The sequence below is a fragment of the Neovison vison genome, chromosome 7 (genome assembly GCF_020171115.1).
Source record: "Neovison vison isolate M4711 chromosome 7, ASM_NN_V1, whole genome shotgun sequence".
Classification (NCBI taxonomy): Eukaryota; Metazoa; Chordata; class Mammalia; order Carnivora; family Mustelidae; genus Neogale; species Neogale vison.
In genome coordinates, this window is record NC_058097.1 from 159,464,846 (window position 1) to 159,483,464 (window position 18,619).

General features: G+C 50.9%; 1 protein-coding gene across 1 annotated transcript in view; it reads right to left on the reverse strand.

Annotated features, from left to right (window-relative positions):
* The window catches only part of GALNT18 (polypeptide N-acetylgalactosaminyltransferase 18), a 339,877-nt gene that overhangs the window by 167,334 nt on the left and 153,924 nt on the right, over positions 1-18,619 (reverse strand). Inside the window, exon 2 of the mRNA XM_044258833.1 lies at positions 3,306-3,498. Coding sequence (XP_044114768.1) covers positions 3,306-3,498 — 193 coding nt within the window. The remainder of the gene's footprint in view (positions 1-3,305; positions 3,499-18,619) is intronic.

Below are 18,619 nucleotides of genomic sequence, written 5' to 3' on the forward strand. Positions count from 1 at the left end.
CGCTAACTGCTGGTAGGTAGTGCTAGAACCCAACTGAATTGTAAGGCCCCCAGCTAAGGTCACAGACGTGGCTGGTATGGAAAAGCCCCAGAGAGCTGGGCTCAGAGGGACTGTGAGTAGGACAGTCAAGAACAGTGTGTGATTCCCAGACGAGTCCCTATTCCAGAAGGCTACGCAAGGCGTCAAATAGTTAACAGAAATCAAGTGCCAAATGTGTCCCAGCAAACATGGCTCAGGCTACAGAAATGTTTGCCAGTGTAATTTGGAATGGGATGATAGCAAAGACTTTGAAAAAATGTTTCCAAAATGAGTGAAACAGGATAAGCTAGGAAGCAATGACCTTGTTACAACACAGGAATGTTTTTAGTGAAATTAACAGACAAAGAGAGGCCCTGTTTCAGCTAAGCAGACCCTCGTTTTTGAGTGGTTCACCAACAGCTCTCTGATCTTGGGTGTGTGTCTGGCACGGGATCTGAAGTAGAACTGGATAGAGCTTTCCAAGTCCATGTGCAAAGAGAAACTGCATCCTTAACGCCCCTGCAGAGAACATGGGTGGAGGCTCACAGGGAGGGCTCAGCTCTGCCTTCTATCAGAGATGCCATTTTTCCTTCTATGAAAAGTCACCTTGCTCCACGGCGGTGCAGGGGTTGGGGGGAAGCTCTATAAACTGCAGCTCTGTGTGGAGGGAAGGTCTCTCTGTTACGATTATTGCTCAGAATTCTGCCCACCTGGAGTCCTTTAGAGATCCTTTGTCTGCAAACTCAGGAAGCCCAGGCTGGACCCCCTACCCGCCGCCTGAAATGTGCTACCTCCAGAGAGTGCTTGCAAGGGAGGCCTGCCCTTCTGAGAAAAGCCACATGGGCTCAGTCCCCTCCACCCTTCACCCTCCTGTTTCTCTCCCAGGGAAGTGAGGAGGAACAATGACAGAGCACATCTCTCAATGAAGAGGTAAGGGGCTCTGGTGTCGGTTGGCTCTGCAGACAGCTGCGGGCCACCCTCAAAGACCAGGATTTGACATCTAGACACATGGGGTCGGGTCTCAGCTTAGCTACATATCCAGCTGTGTGATCTCCAGACACAGCACTTGTTCCTCAGTTTCCCTAACTCTGAATGGGAAGAATGTGCCAGCCCCTTCCCCACCTCTGCTGCCGGTGGGTGTGGTCCAGGTGGGAAGGGCATTCTCAGAGCATCAAGCCCTGTGTAAATACCAGTCATTGCTATAGTCATGTTGTAGTCTGTAAGATCCACCATTTCCAGAGCTTCCTTCTTAGTTCCCCTTTAATTTGGAACAAACCTGCATAGAGCGAGGCCTGAGCTTGACGTGAGAGCCGGTTGCAAAGTCTGCAGCTCCTGTGCCTGCCAAGATCAAGGCCAAGGCCCCTGAGAGAGTCCTGGGGTCCCAACTCCTCTGATGATCCTTTTTCTGGAGCCTCTAGGTTCTTCCCATATCAGACCTGGATCTCTGCAGCCCCAGGCATGGTCTCTGCAGCACTCCCAGGGGGCTAAGAGCCTGGGGCACTGAGATAAAGTCACCCTCGGGATACGCCCAGAAGCCAATTCCATCCCAACACCTGTGTACTGCCATCATGGTCCATGCTACCACTACCTCTCACCGGGATAGGCAGAAGCCTCCTATGGTCTCCCTGCCCTCCTAGGCCCTTTCATTCTGTTTCTCAACACAGGAGCCACCGGGACCTTTGAAAATGCCAAGCACCTCCCTTTGTTTCCCATCTCATAGAGTATAAGTACACCCTGTGCAGCAGCCTATAAAGCCCTTTGCCTGCGATTCTCAACCTGGGCTGCTCCCTGGAATCACCTGAGAGCTCTAAACAATACAGATACAGAGGGCCAGCTCTAGAAACTCCTACCTAATTGGTCTAGGGTGTGGCCCTGGCATCATGATTATTCTAAAGTTCCCTAGGAGTTCAATGGGCAGCCAAGTTTGAGAACCACTGCCCTACTTGACCTGCTTCCTGTGGCCCCTCTGACTTCATCTCCAACTACCACCTTCTTGCTTGCTCCGTTCCAGCTGCATGGGCCTCCTTTTTCAAACGTGCCATGCACACTTCTACCTCAGGAACTTTGTACTTGCTGGTCCCTCCACCTAGAAAATTTCCCCCCAGGTGTCCATGTGGCTCGCTTTCTCATCTCTTCTGGATGTTTGCTCAAATGTCACCTTCTTAGTGAGGGCATTTCTGACCACCGCACTAAAAATTCAACCCCTCCTCCTATCCCAGGAAGTCCCTACTTCCACTCTCCAACTTTCTATTTCTTCATAGCATCTGCTACCATGTAACAGGCTACATATTTTACTTCTCTGTTTTCTTTATTATGTGTCCCGGCCTATCTAGAATGTAAGCTCTGCGAGGGCAAGGACTCCCGTCTGTTTTGTTCACTGCTCTTTCCCTGCGCCTAGACTATGCTGGCATATATAATTATCAGTAAATATCCTTTAAATGAATATATAGTCTTCTAGCCCTTGTATGTCCTCAGCTGCTCTTTTGTCCCTAGAGCCCAGCCAAGTTCTCCTTGGGCCAGGAAAAACCATTCTCAATGACATAGCATACAGCATGAGCTCAATAAGTATCTATGCGACTGAACTGAACTTTTCTCCCTAAAAGAACATAGCCTCCAAACCCAGCAGCAAGATCTTTCCTGAAAAAGATCTTTATATCTGTCTTCTAGATATAAGCTCACTGTAGTTTGCAGCTTTAAGAAAAATTTAAAAATAAGGAGAAAGAGGGGGAAAGAAGGTTTGGGGGGGAGCTCACAAAAGTTAATGAGATTTTCTCAGCTATGGTACGTGCCCACACTTTTAATAATTAGGAGTAATAAAAATTCTAACTGAACCTTAAAGGAACATCTTCTGTAACAAAGAGAAAAGTCAAGACAGACTTCTGTGTTGGGTGTAATGACTTGTTAGCCCTGGAAGATGGATATACTTTAAATACTAATTTATAGAAAAAAAAATAATTGTTCATAAAAATGCAACTAATTGGGTTAAAAAGACTTATTAACAGGAACACCAGATGACTCTAGAGCCCATAAGGAATAAATTACATTATTAATCCTCAACGTCTCTCATGGAAAAAGCCTTCCCCCTGCTTAGCAGATGGAGAAACTGAGGCTCTGGGAGGAGGAGGAGAGTGACTTGCCCCATGAAGGCCGAGGGCACAGACCCTGGCTGAAGCAGGAGAGGGACCCAGGAGTCTGAATGCCCTGTTCTGACCCTGTTCCTGGCACCATGGTGACCCCCATCTCCCCACAGGCAGGTCGACATGGGCCCAGCCACTAACTCTGCTCACCCACTGGGTCTGAGGTCAGGCAGGGGCCGGTCGAGGGGCAGGCGGTCACTGAGGTAGGCATTGTAGCCGTAGTACTGGAACTGCTTCAGGGCCACACGCCGGCCTTCAGGGCTGAGCTCCTGGCCCCAGTGTGCAAACAGAGAGGAATCTGTGAAAGGCTCAGCTTCTGCCTCCTCAGGCTTGGCGGGAGCCTCTGGAGAAAGAAGGGACAAGGAGACAGTGGGTCAGAGTGCACCCCTGCAAATGCCATGACAACCCCTCCCTCTCCCTTACCATCACTTTGGGTAAAACAATCTTATCCCCGTACTTGGGGGCTTTGGGGAAGATAAACCATAATCTTCATGCTTCCTCAAACTCATTTATCCATCCATCCATCCATCCATCCATCCCACAACCATTAGGCACATGGGATATAGAAGTACATCCTACAGGGTCTACCGAGAGGTTGACGGATATGATGCCCATGCCCCATGGCTTCAAGTCAGAACGCCCTCCTTTCCCCACCAGAGATGCTAGCCCTAGCCCTCAAATGGGCTTCCATTTCTCTTTGCCAAGATCGTACCCCCACTCCCTGCCAGTCCGGAGCCTGCTCCATACCCAGGTCCCCTCACCAAACTTCTTGCCCGCCCACCTTCCTCTCCATTGTCTGGTCTGCTGTGAGTGGCCTGGCCCAGCCAAGTGCCCTTCATCTGGCTCCAAGGACCCCAAACCAGACTGCCTTCTGAGGCTTCCAGGCTGTGCCTACCAGAACAAGGAATCAGTGGTACAGAGTCACCCACGTATTCTGGACATTGTTCTCTGGACCCCTGGTAGATCTGTAGGTAGGGACAGCCCCAAACCAGGTCATGAGCTCATGGTTTCCCTGGAGTTTTCTAAGAAAATGAAGGGGACATTATTACCCATAAGAGCAGAAGCTTTGGATTCCACAGAGAAATGGATTCAAATAAATCCCTGCTCCACCATTCACTGGCTATAGTGCCACAAGCAAACACTCAACCTCTCTGCGTCTTGCTTCCCATTTGTAGTGCAGGTATGCTAATACCAACCCTGTCGCCCCCCACCTCCCAGAATCTGAGAGGATCACATAAATAATGTACATACAGCACTTGGGCCAGCATATGACTCCGAAAGGTACACAATACATGGTACCTGGCATAGCGCCTAGTCAGGGGAGCCTGGCCGGTCATTTGAGTCTCTCTTTTATGGGGGCAACAGGCAGGTCTTGCCAGGACATAGGCTGATGGGCCAGAACTTTGGAATTCATTCTGAGAGAGAGGTAGTCAAGGTCAGAAATCAGAGAAATCGGAGAGAGATGCCAAGGCCACTAGATGGTACCCTTCAAGCTCATAACATGATGTGAGAGATGGTGCTAGAAGCCTGGAATGAACCAGAGACCAGAAGAAGCAGAGGCAGGTTAGGGCCAGAAGACACAGGCTTGGAAAACTGCCAATGTCCCCTCAGTTGTCCATAAGAAGCCTGTGGGTATATGACACATATCTATGCCAGGAGTCAGGCAAGGACCCAAGGTTCCCGGGTCTCCCAGGTTGGGGAGCTCAGTGCTGCAGACAGCTCTTACTCCCCTCTTCCTCGTGGGGGACTCTTGTGAGAACCAATCTGAGAGAGGGGAAGAGGACTTCCAACACCCAGGATCCTCCCACTGTGGAAGGGGTGCCCTGGGGAACGAAGCCTCTTTCAGTACAGGTGAGCGAAGGCTGTCATTGAGAGAAGGGGACTTTTGTGACTCCCCAAAAATTAGAGAGTCCTTGATTCTGAAGCAGAGCAAGTACACCGATGGCAGAGACTTTAGTGAGAGAGATGCCCAAAGATGTGTCATCGGGGCTGGAACACCCAGGCGGGGGGTAAACCTGTGGAGGCACCTCACCTCTCCTGACCTGACTCACTCATAAGGAAGCAAAGCAGGGGACAGTCAGTCCAGGGAGGCCTGTCTCCCAAGGCGGCAGTCCTGACCAACTACACCACACTGGGTCCATGTGGCAATGGGCTGGGACATCCATGAGTTCACAGATAGACATGGCAGACCGATTTTCCTTAAAGGGATGGAAGGAACTCAGCTATACAACAGATGAGGACCAAATAAGGAGTAAAATGCAAACCACGGAGCATTTCTATGACCAAACAAGAAATGTGGTGGTCACCTAAGATTCCATCCTAGAACCCGGGGCACACTTGTCCCCGCCTCCGAGGCATGTGTGAAGAGAGGCCCAGGGCTCAGGTGATCGTAAAGGCCCTTGCTATCTCTCAGATGTATGAGGTGTTCATTTGGAATGCTGGGGGTGGTAAAAATCTAAATCAGTGAGCCAACGGAATCATATAATATTTAAAAGAAATGGAGTTTTACTGCTCTCACATACCTACCTAAATGGATATTACCAAGTCAAATGAGATCAGTTAATGAAAAAATTATGATTCACAATTAGACCTGTGTTGCATAAAAATGTATTATAAACATATTCAAGTCCGGGGTTCTACCATATGCTCCCGTCGTTTTGCTCAGCATAGGGATAAACCACAACAAACCAGAAAGCCGTGGGTCTTGAATGAGAAATCAGGGGCAAGGCAGTGCAAGAAGTCCTCTCTGTTGAATTCCTACCCAGAGCCAAGCACCGTGCCGGCCCGATGTCTTTACCTAAAGTTTTCTCTGTCTTGCTCACAGGTGTGGACTCCATGAGGGGAGGTCGACTTCTGTCTCATTCCCTGCTGTGCCCCCAGCCCAGGACACATCTCTTGTGAGGGCCTCCATAAATGATTTCATTTAATTAATTCATTCATTTTTGGAAGCAAAGAAAGTTTCATTATCACAAGGACAGCCCATTGGGAACGTAGGCTCTCATTCCCAAAGCTGCATTGCCCGCTGAAGCCGAGGGAAAGCTCATGTATGTTTGGGGAAAGAAGGGAATACGTTGTGGGGGGGTGTGTGTGTGAAGAAACCTTGAGAAGGCAGGACTTCAAACCTCTGGAGCTCTGCATTTTTCTGGAAAATGAAGCACCTGGAATGCTCATGTATATCAGTTCATTTGAAGACAAATGTGTCTCTCGACTCCCCATTAGGATTCTATGATCACTGGGTAAACAGGGAGTAGGGGTAAAAAACAAAGTTCATGATTGATTGAGCATGAGGTTAAGGGGTGCATAAAATATCATTAGTAGGGAATAAAACGCGACCTGTGGCTAAGGTAATACAGCAGACTAATACATATAGTCCTGCACATGCTCTCGAAACAAGTCCACACGTCTGGCCTCAGCTGTTTAGAATTGTGAGGTCTATTTTCCACATGTGTTTAGGTCTGCTCAGCTTCCTCTTCTTCATTTTCCATAAACCATTTTAAATGAGTTAGTTGATAAGCACCCCGTTGTGGTTAGTTATTAGGCATGAAGAAACCAAATGAAAAGGTTAAAGGACCAATCCAAGGTCACCCAGTTTGTCAGGGGGCATGGGCGAAAGGTCTGGCTTCCTCTCAACTTTACATTCTTCCCTCTATACCACAAAGGGCAAACGCTAGTCTGAGGGCCAAATCTGGCCCACCACGTTATTTTATAAATAAGGCTTTACTGGAAAACTGCCTCAACCGTGGGCTTACGTACCATCTACAGCTGCTTTAGACCTCCAAGGGCCGAGTCAAGTATGTGCAGCAGAGCCCACGTGGCCTGAAAAATCGAAACTACTTAACCATCTGGTCCTTTACGCAAATGCGTGCTGACCCCCTGCTCTACCTTACATGTGACATCCGAAGGACTGCGTAGGAGGACTGGTTATCAGAATCTGGGTTTTACACTCCAGATCTACCATTTGCTGGTTTAGTCTAGCTTACCGGCACCTGTTTCCCCAACCAGAAAATGTTGTCAATAATATTTGTACCTTTCTCATAGAGCACATGTACATATTTGATAAGATGTTCCACGTATGGAACTTAGCACAGGGCCTGGCACGTCATGAATGTTAGCTCCTGAGGAACCACAGAGACCCACAGCCCCACCAGAGTGCCCTTCTCGCAACACCTTTGAATTCAGATGGGGAAGATAAATGGTCCTGTCCTGAGGTCCCCAGCTCTGAAAGATGTTGCTGTCTAGCTCCCAGAGGAAGGGTTTCCACATCCACTGACAAGTGGCCTACCCTTAGCTGGGCCTTGACCCAACAACTCCCTTCTCTCTCTAGTAAGAAAGCAGCCCGACATGGTCATCAGCAAAGGAGGGTCGTCTTTGACATGATGGTGTGACAGGCAAACAGGCTCCAGGGAAATGCCAAGGCCGGAGCCTCTGGAAGGGTCCAGGGGCACCTGGACACATCTGGTGACGGACCAGACAAGGACTGTCTGCCACCCCGGGAGGAGGCACTTGTCAGGAGCAGACTTGGGCTCTACCGAAGTATAGCATTTCCTACTGGGGTCCAGACCTATTTGGGCACACCTGACCAACCGAGGGGCACTCAGAAGAAGTGTATCTCCAGATGGCTGAGAGCTTCCCAAGGACAGCTCACTCGTGGCCGAGATTAAGCAGGGCACAGTGAACACAGCCTGGACCACAGCCAGAGTTTAGAGGTTCTGAATACAACCCAGATCCTCTAACCTCTGCCCGTTTCTCACCCAGCCTGGGTGCTCGTCTGGGTCCCAGGGAGAACAGGCCAGGAGCGAACACTGAAAGGCCCTTCCTTCCACCAGACAGACACACAGCCCCTGTGTAATGCTCAGTCAGGGAGGAATTCCCCCAAATTCCCTTGCTATGAGCTCTGTGGCATGGGGAGGCGGGAGCCCCGCGGGACATGGCAGACCCACAGGCTGCGGGGGGACACTGCCATGCTATGCCCCTCTCTGCACCATACCTCCAACAGCCAACTGTCTCCTCAGCATGAAAGACCGAGGTCCTTCACTTAGTCCCTGACACAGAGAAGGCCTTACAAGGCTCCTGGTGATCAAGACCCTGAGAGCTCACCCCCTCCCCCTGCCCCCTTGTCTTCTCTACTCCAACCACACTGGCCCCTCACCAGACTCACCACACACCTCAGGGCCTTTGCTCTTGTGCTTCTGTCTACACCCCGTGGCTAGCTCCCCTCACTTCCTTTTCCTCTTTCCTCAGAAGTCATTTTCTCAGTAAAGCCTTTTCTAAACATTCGATCTCCAAGTTCCCTCTGCACCCACTGAAGTCCTTTTTCTATTTGTCTTGCTTGTTGTCTTTCCTGACTCAAACGTGAGCTCCGTGAAGTCAGGGATTTGCTCTGTTCTCTGAGGAACCCCCAGTGCTTAGAACAGTGCCCGTTCTGGCAGGTACTTAATGAGCATCAGGAAGATGAATGGAGTAGCAGCAGCAAGGCGGGAGAGGAGTCAGAGAGTCCCCGATCCTTTAGGGATTCCCCACATCCTCAGAGGGAGCTGAAAGGGGCTTAGAGTCCTGTGTCAGCAAGCAGGAAAGTGAAGCCCGGCAAAGTCCAGCTGTGGGCAGTTAATTTCCTACCTAGGTCACTTACACACAGCCTTTTGAGACGATCAGTATGCTCTTAGAAGCTTCCCAGGGAGTCCCATGGAATGTGGTCATTGGTAGCCAACCCCTGCCCCTCTCCCAGGACTCTCTGGCAAATCTCTTACATCCAAGAATTACCTGGAATCTCACCCCAGCATCCAGAACAGGACAGTGCACGGAGGAACCACCCCAAAAAGCATGGAGAGAAGAGAGACAAGGAAGGAGGGAGGAAAGGCTGTGTGTTTCTTGCCTCTTCCTCTTTCTACGCTCGCCTGGAAGAACTCAGAATTGGGAAAACCACAGGAAGGCTCCAAAGTCCCAGAAACCCAGGTGCAGGGCACAAAGAAGTTGTAAGACCCAGAGTCTTCAGAAAACTAAACTAAGATGTCTTCAGGGAGTATCTGACTCAAAGCAGAGAGTCTCAGAGAGACTGAGAGTAAGGTCAGGTGTTCCCATTTTTCCCCAAAGTTCCCTCAGACGCGTGGCTGCCAGCCTTCCTCCTGAGCTCTCCCCCTCCACCCACCCCAGCTCAGTCTCTAAGGTGCTTGCTAGAGAAATCCCTGTCAACAAACTCAAGGGGAGGATTCCCCTGAAGGGTCACTAATCACTCCACCTTTTGAAGAGAAAAGGCACATTTAATGGGTCCGTGCAAAGCACGACATTTCTGATGCTGAGAAGAGAGGCTGACTTCTTCCTCCTCTTTGACATCTCTCGGAGGAACCTGCCCTTTGCTTTGTGGGTACCCCCTGCCCTCTGGCCCAGGAACAATCATTTCTGCTCATTCCTAGAATGCCCTTCTCGGCCAGCATCTGGAAACTGCTGCTCGGTGGCTTTAACCCGAGGGGCTCCCCATGGTGGCACCTCCTCCACTGCTGAGTTTTGGGAGTCACTGTCAAAAGGAGTTAACTCTTCTTATCAGACAATCAACCAATACGCAAGCAAGTTTACTGTGTGTCGGGCCTATTGCTGGGCACTGGAAACATAAAAAGCACTCAGACTCCGTGCCCGTCCTCAAGCAGCATCCAGCCTAGCGGAAAAGCCGGTTGTACAGAGAACGTGATCAATGTTTGGATCCAGCGTGGATAACACGCCACTGGGTTTACTGGAGAGGGAAGACATGCATGCAGGGAAGGCTTCCCGGAGGAGAGAATGCTCAAGCTAGATATGAAGAGTAAGTGAAAGTCCCAGGCTCACTCTGGAGAAGGACACCCCTAGGGCCAGACCAACGGGAGCAAAGATGCAGAAGCAGGAGAGGGCAGTGCGGGGCTCCAGGCGTCTGCACAGACGGCTCTTCACAGCTGAAACCAGAGAAGAACGAGAGCTGCTGGGGCCTCGGGGAGCCGGGGAGGGCAGGATGTCTGGTGGATCCGTAATGCAAACTGCAAGTCTGAACGGCCAGGATTGGCCATATCAGTTAAAAATAGGTTCTGAAACGATAAGCACGTAGATAGATAGTAATGCCAAAGCCCAACACGTTAGCCATCACCCAAGGACTGTCTCAAGTGGCAAGATGCATTATTTGAGATCCAGTGAGGAGGGAAACTGCAGGCCGATCTTGCGTCTCCACTGCCATCCCTCTGCCCCTTGAGCTGATCCCGTATGCCCTGTAGCCCCATTGCATCACACGGCCTGGGGAGGCCAGGCCGTCACCGTGGCCTATGATGATCACAGGCCGTCACTGTGGTCTATCCTTCCTATCACAGAGAAGAGGAAACCGCAGACCAGAGACCTATCCCAAGCCTCCCTCCACGTTGCGAGCCAAGACACACTGGCTTGAACACTAGAAACTTCAGGCCCCGGGAGACTTCTCAGCAGGTCTACACTGGTTCGCTGCAACGTCCAACTACCAGAATACTTCCTCAGCGATGGTAGGCAGCTGCCGCCCCGAGCCCCTGCGGGTGGTCTTGCCACCCCGGCTGCTCTGGCTCTCTTCTTGGAGTACTCCAGGTCTTCCCACCAGCCAGCAGTGACGAGGTGCACACCTGGCCTGGCCAGCAGACCCAGGATCTTGCCCCACACTGCGGCAAGCATGCATGCCCGTGCCTCGCCAGTTAAGGATATTTTGAATATCACCTGCTCTGAACCCTTCCTGGGAGGCTCCCTATGAATAAGCATGCCAGAGGACTTTCACTCGGCTCATCAACTTCTCCATGTTAATGCCCAGTTCTCATTGTGCATGATCTGTTTTCTGGAAAGTTCTACCCGTGATCACATGGGGCATCGGGAAATGCCACGTTAGGGTCTCAGAGATATGCCCACAGTGCCCCACATGCAGCCCACTAATGAGAGCAGAGAATTACAGGTCCCTGTCCTGACAGCCTCCATGCTAACTCACGTAGACAGGAGGAAAACAGGGCAGGAAAGCAGCTTGAGAGGCTTTGGGCAATGAATGCAACAAAAGCTGCAAGCCGTGGGGGTTGTGTCCCGGCACGCTTGCAAGGCACAAGGAGCACATCTGGACACTCTGCCCGGGCCTTCAAGGCTCGTGAAGCCACTGATGCTGGAAGCGGGAAGAACAGTTGCATGAGGGTGGCGGCCGGGGTGAGCAGCCCAGACAAGGGCCTGCCCAGCTGCTTCCAGTCCAGGGTCTTGGCAGAGCCGAGACCACACAACGGATGGAAAGAAAATGGGTTTGGGAGTGAAACAGACCTGTGCTGCTGCCCGGCCCCAGCCACATCTGACGGCCTGCCTCCTCCAGGACCACACTGCTTGCGATTCCCATCTTCTGAGGCTGAGCCACTCGGCCGGCCCCTGCTGCACACTCACCGACGCTCTGAGACGCTGCTAGCTCTTTGGAGAAGCTAAAGCCCAGACCTCCCCCTAAGCAAGAGCCCAAGACCCATCCCTGCTCCCTGGATTTATCCTAAAATAGCAGTAGAAGGGGTCACATGGTACAGTGGCTGCTGGAGGCCAAAGGGGCCTGGAGCTCCCACTGCAGGGGCTGGTTGAAGCCCGCCAAGGGGAAGACAGGGTCCCCAGGAACTGAGCTCACATCACTTAAGACCCTTTAGCCCGTTGCCCACGCTGAGCCATGTCTTCCCTGGAAGCAGCAGGTCTGCTTCCGGACCCTCGCTTCGGGTACCTTTAGGGGTGTCTTTGCAGGAAAGCGGCAGAGCTTTCTTGTTGCTCGTGGTGTTTTACTCAATTTGTCATATACTCCTCTTTCCTGTAGAGTTGAGCAGGCCGTGGAGAATGCATGGGGAGGGGGCCTAGCTTCTGCAATGCGGTCTGTCCTATAGCCACTGCTATTTCTGCTTCTGCCTCAGGCCATGCTCAAAGCCAAAGCTCCGGGTATTTGGTGCTGAGATCCAGAACCCAGTAATGAGGAGGAAGGGAGAAAGCCGGACAGACCAGTGGGCCCATGTCCCTGGTAGCTGCCTGCTGTGGGCACTAGAACCTGCGTATAAAGTTGACCCAGGGGACAGTCCAGCTGGGCCTGTCCCCTGGCCTCCTCCTGGAGTGTTCTGGACATCCTTCTCTCCCCACTCCTGGGGAGCTCTTCACTCTCTCTGGACCAGACCTGCAGCCTGGCCCTTCCAGCCTCCATCCTCTCCTATGAAATGGAGCAGCCTGCCAAGGTGCTGTGTGGAGCCACTGTGGGGTCAGCTTTTAGAAGGATGAAGGCTAAGCATTAAATAATGGAGTGGGCCTTGCCGAATAGCCCAGATAAGAACTCTTAAAGGATGCTTCCTTTTCTTCCACCTCATTTATTTTTTTTAACAGCTTTATTGGGGTGTAATTTATATACCATAAAATTCACCCATTTCAAATGTACAATTCAGTGATTTTTAGAAAAATTTTCTTCTATGCTTGAGATGCCTTGTTGCCTGTTTTATTGGGGGCTAAAAAGAAGAGGCTAATTGAATAACCAGAAATGTACATTTTTCTTGTCGGCTCTTGGTAAACTCTTGCCTGCTGGCTGCCCAGTGAGAAGTCACCGTTATTCCTACTAAAGAGCCTGGTGCTTGCGCCCCGCTTGAGCAGCCCAGGCCGGTCCTACCGAGGCCTACTGCTGCAACACTACTGTTGAGGCTGGATTCCCAATGCTACACAGGGATGGATGTCACCCTGAACGGCAGGTCACTCCGGGCTGCCTCCAGCTTGTCTTCTGCTCTGTCGTCCCCACAGCCCAGGACCTGTCTCCCTTCCCTCACCTTGCAGCATCCAGCCTGGAGATCCAGCCAGCCTCTGTGCCCAGGGCCCCAGCCACAGTGAGGCACTGAGAACTTGTGGGAAAGAGCGGATGGAGAAGCAGGAGGTCTCAGCCAGCTCTCACCTCCAACACTGGGCAAATCTGCTACACTTTGGGCCCCCTTCCTCATCTGGGCTGTAAGATAGACCCAGTGTTTGGGTTTTATTTGGGGAAAAAAAAGGAGGACTTTAGCACATCATTGTGGTGCTTTACTTATCCTGGAAAAGCAAGACTCTGCCTCTAATGGTGCTCCCAGGGGGAAATTTTCAGACTTTTTAAAAACACCCTTTGATATGCTAAGGACCCTGATAAAAAGGAAATAAAATATTCTGCATAAGGTATTTCCCCTCTCTGTGTTTCTAGAGGTGCTTTACAATTCGAACTAAAGGTCTTTTGCCAGCAGCCCTCACAATTAGGCTTTCTCTTCCAGGGATCCTCAGAACCCCTAAGAGAAATCTGACAAGGGAAAGCTCAGAACTAATCAGAAGAAAGAACCCCTGACAGTCTCAGGTCTGACACCACTAAAATCTCCTGCACAACAACTTTATTCACTGAGGCAAAGGCAGCTCTGGGAGAGCTTCCTCCAACACCGAAGGGTGTTGGGAAAGAGCAAGACTCCCTCAGAAGGCTTCAGGTCCAGGTAGGAGGGCTTCCTGCAGGGGCTCTGGGGTGGGCTCTGCCCTTGAGCAGCTGGCTGACCTTGGTCAAGCTCGGGAGACTTTCTGAACTTGTGCTTGCTCCTCTGTTCCATGGGGACAATGTTATCTACCACTAGTTCACCGCTAGCTCACCACTAGCCCACCGCAGATAGGAAATGCAGAGGGGACCGGCAATAAAGTGGGAGTGGCTTAGCTTCCCGCCGCCAGGACGGCAGCGCGGTCTAAGGGGCTGCGCCCAGGATCAGTTTCCTGCGGGTGTTGTGACAGATGAGCACTAATGGAGTGGCGGGAGACAACATAAATGTATTATCTTGCAGTGCTGGAGACCCAGCGGGCTGATGGGGTTTCTTGGAGATAAAATCAAGGCGTTGGCACAGCTGTATTCCTTTCCAAATGTTCTAAGGGGGAATCCATTTCCCTGGATTTTTGAATCTTTGAATCCTCCCTAGCTTCTAGAAGCCACCCACATTCCATGGCTCATGGCCCTTGTAGTCCAAGGCCGATGCCAACAACGGATGCTTGTGTCCACTTCACGTGGCACTGCTCTGGCTTTCTCTTCTGACCCCCTCTTCCACTTCTAAGGAGTCTGAGATTACCTCGGGCCCACCTGGATCATCTAGGATGCTCTCCCTATTCTGAAGTCAGCTGACAACCACCTCCATTCCATCTGCAACTTTAATTCCCCGCTGCCATGGAGGGTAATAAATTCACAGGTCCCAGAGATTAGCTTGTACACACCTTTTGGCAGGGGGTGGTCGTTTTTCTGCCTGCCTACTCTTTAATAAGAGTGCCATCACTGTGGGTTTTGCCATCAATAAAAAGAAAATTCTCATACTTTGCCCTCGGGGCTATAGGGAGGCAAAGGAATGACACTAATATTTGTTGAGCATCAAGGGTGTCCCAGCACAGCTCTCACACAGCGTCCTCTCGTGCCTGACACTCCTGTGACACTGCACGCAGGGATAAGACTGGGGCTATCAGGCCAGGTTCTCCAAAGGAGCAGATGCACATGAACGTAGCAGGTGGCCATGAGCTGTGCAGGGTCCTCATCCCTGACCTTGAAGCCACCTTGGCCCTGCCTCCCTCACACCCCAGCTAATGAACAACAAAGGAGAGTTGCAGACGGTGCAAAGCGGGTCCTGTGGCCGTCATCATTCTGCCCCTGGTTCTTCTCCACTTGCTCTGATTGAACTATCGCAGTTTCCAACTGGCTCCTGACCATTGGCCTTGCCTCCCACTGTTGTGCTTTGGCCTAGGAATTGGCATTTGGCTACCCAACTCTCTGGACTTTCAAAACTCTCTAAAAGCTGTAATTCTATTGTTTTGGGAATGGGGGTAGGAGAGGGGGATCTCCTCTGAAAATCTGATGAAACCTGGTAATATGCACGAGAAAATGCACATGGACACACACACAGAAAAATCTGCCTTCAATTTCATGGAGCCACGAGTGGGTAGCATGATGGAAAGCAGGGGTTGGCAAACTTTTTTCTGTAAAGACCAGTAGTAAATATTTCAGGCTTATGGGTCACGTGGTCTCAGTGATCACTACTCAGCTCTGCTGTGTACGGAGAAAGCATAGCCCTAGAGGCTGGGTAAATAAATGAATGGGTGTGGCTGTGTTCCAAGAAACCAACTGATAAGAGCAGGCAGCAGGTCAGATGTGGCCTGTGGGCTAAAGTCTGCCTGTCCCTGGTGTAGCTGGAGCCCAGACTGTGGATCCTGCCCCTCCACCTACTAGACGGATGAGTCTTAACTGCTCTATGCCTTGGTTTCCTCACTTGTAAATGATGATAACAATTCCTGCTTCTTAGGGTTGTAGTAAGAAAAGTAGGAGTAACTCTGCATCAAGCCCTCACCAGTAAGCTCAGTGAAATGTCAGCTAGGGTCTGTCTGCTGGTCAAAGCCTCCACCTCCTAGAAGCTGGCTTTGATATAGCTCTCTAGCTATATCAGTCAGCTCTAGCCAGGAAGGACAAAATGTAGTTATGATTCTGGATGTCCCAGTCCCTGCAAACAAGATGCTGGGCAAGGCCAGGGATAGAGAAATCAGACCCCAAGCCCTGCAGGGGCTGGCAATGGTTAGGGAAAGCAGCCCAGACAGGTGGGATAGGATTCAGGAAGGTGGCAAGTCCTAGCAAAGAACTAGAGAATGAGTTGGGGGTCTAGGGAGAAGCACCATTTTTTGTCTGGGCTGACATAGCTGGTGAGGAATAGGATTTCGTTGGATCTGGGAGATACTGGCAGGGTCTGGGCCTCGGTGTGGTCAAGCTCTACACTGAGAGGGCCCAGCAGGCTGGGGCAGCCAGAGCTCAGTGCCTATGTGCACATACTCATGGAAATCCAAGAGGACGTGAATCGCAATTATGCAGAATGGAACCTTCCATTAAAGGTCCGAGTCTTTGTGCTCCAAGCCAACCATATAAAGAACACGTGAAAAACTCAGTTTAAGGAGTGACAAATGTGTGTATCTTAGGAACCAGGATTTATAGGTGCCATTATGAGCTACTTTAAAACAACCCTTTAAACCTAGAGTTCTGCCTAGGAGATATAATGAACGCCGAAGCACATGCTATCATTTTTTTTTCCCCTGAGAGCTGACAGCTTGGAGTTGAGCACCCAGACTTCTAAATATACACCTCACTGTTCACACATAAAACACAGTGTTTCCACACATCAATTTCTTGGAATGAACTAGCAGGTCGACCCTGATGATGTTCAAGTGGCATGCATCTCCCGGCATAGATGTACCGATGGTAACACCTGGACTCGGCAGGGAGGAAACATGGTGTCTAGCACTAGGACAGTCTGCAGCCTGACCCACCGGACGCCTGCAGTAGCCGCACCTCCGAGGTGCTGGGACAGCTTGGGGAGAAGTCCTGGCTTTGGGAAACCTGTAGCGGGAAGGAAGCCGGGAAGGGTGTATGTACCTGTCCTCTCGAATACTCCCTCCTCTCCAGCCTCAGCCTCTCCATGGTACTCTGAAACCTACAGCATCATCCTTCTGGTCGTCGAGGAGCAGCCCCGTGCTGGAATGCAGTGACTCCCAATGTTAGTGAGCATCAGGTTTACCCAGAGGGCTGGTGAAATTACAGATTGTCTCTGGGCCCCACCCCTGGAGGTGCTGACTCAGCAGGTGTGGGGTAGAACCTGAGAATATGCATTTCTAGCAAATTCCCAGGGGGTGCTGAGGCTGCTGTTTGGGGCCCTGCTCTGGGAACCAGGCTGGAGCAGTGACTAGAGACTCAGGTCTCCTTCCAGTCTGGCTCTGTGGCTCAGGCCCTCCATGAGTGGGCAAGTCCCCCCTTCTCTTTAGGCCTCAGTTTTCTCCTGGGTGAATGCGAGGGGTGGGGCTGGCAAGATGAACTCAGATCCTAAAATGTGGTGACTCTAGGGTCTTTCAAATCACAGATTCTGGCTCACACGGGGACTGGTGGCTTCCACTTAGAGGCAGAATGGTCAAAGGAACCCCTTATACCTCTAGCTCAACTCTTGTATCTTATAAATAAACAAAGTAAAGTCCAGAGAGGTTAAATGACTTGCCCAAGGTCACACAGATCAGTAGCAGCTGATTCTTAGACAGGGAAAGGAAAAAACGCCCCCAAAGGCCCTCATTCCCTGCTCAGGGCTCCCTCGAACCCTCACGAGGATTCTGCCACCAATTCGACCAACAAGGATCTTCAGGCAGCGGAGGCAGCCAAATGCCAGAGTCTGAGCCTTGGTCAAACCAGTGAATCCCCCTACAGAGACCCCTCACCCATGCTGGTGTCTGGATCCAGACCTAGAGAAGCACCTGCAGCCCATATGTCAGGCCGGCACAAAGCCCCGAGGTGCTCTGTGGGTGTGGACAGAGAGGACATTAATCATAAGGTCTAGGGACGATTAAACCAGGTTCCCAGAGGAGGGTAGCATTCCTGGTTTGCTGGGTTGTCACCAGCTGTATCCTCTCACATGGGCACACAGAGCTACACACACACATACACACACACGCATAGGCACACACACAATCACAGAAGGTCACAGCAGCCTGTCCTGAAAACAGATTCCTCTAGTCCCAAGCCGCTGCTCACCACATACAGCAAGACCATTAAAAATGTGTCATTTCAAAGACAAGAGAACACTTGTAAAAACAAACCTTCAAGAAGAAATATTACGGGGCTCCACTCTGGTTAAACAGCCCCCATCTGAATCCTTCAGTGTAATTTACAGCAGAGAGGGATCTTCGGGGCTAGGGCGTTGCTGGGTTTGCTCTGTTCACAGGTTCCTGGGTTCCCCAGGCAATGGAGGTCCCAGGGCTGGTTGTGTCATCACTTCCAGCAGCTGTTGGCTTGCTGGGTATCTTTTCATTATTGTCCTTGGCCATAAATCTCCCAGCCCTGGCAGCTGTGCCTGTTTCTCAGTGAAGAGAAGTGGATTTGTCCTTCGAAAAAGTGAACATGTAGGCCCTCCCAAACCCAAGCCCCTGCAGGACCCAGAAAGGCTTTGAATCTGTGTCAAAGAGGCCATCAAAGGAAATAGGCCATTTTCAAACAAAATCCATTTCTTGAGCATGACGGTAAAAATATTTATCACATGAAAGATGTGAAAACCTTTCTGATGTCTCAATGCTCTGTATTATGAATGCAGCATGTGTCCAGTGGAATGAGTGCAAAAAAAACCCAGTCATGCCTATGATTTTGATAGCGGGAAAAATTAGTCCTTTCCATCTGGCAAATTCTTAATTTACCAACCCAGTTGTGCTGGATGGGCACAGGAGGCCAAGGAAAGAGGCAAGCCTGGCATTCAGCCAAACAAAATCAGCAAAGGCTTTGGACAATGAAACTCAGCATATCCAGGCCACAGGGAATAGGGGTCCCACGCTTAGCTGTCTCTGTCAGCCATGGCTTTGGCCAGCATCCTCACTCATACCTCACGTGCAAGGTCAGACAAGGCCACGTCAGTGGGTCTCAGGGTCATCCACAGTGTCTGAACTTTCTTCAGGGAACTTCATAATCA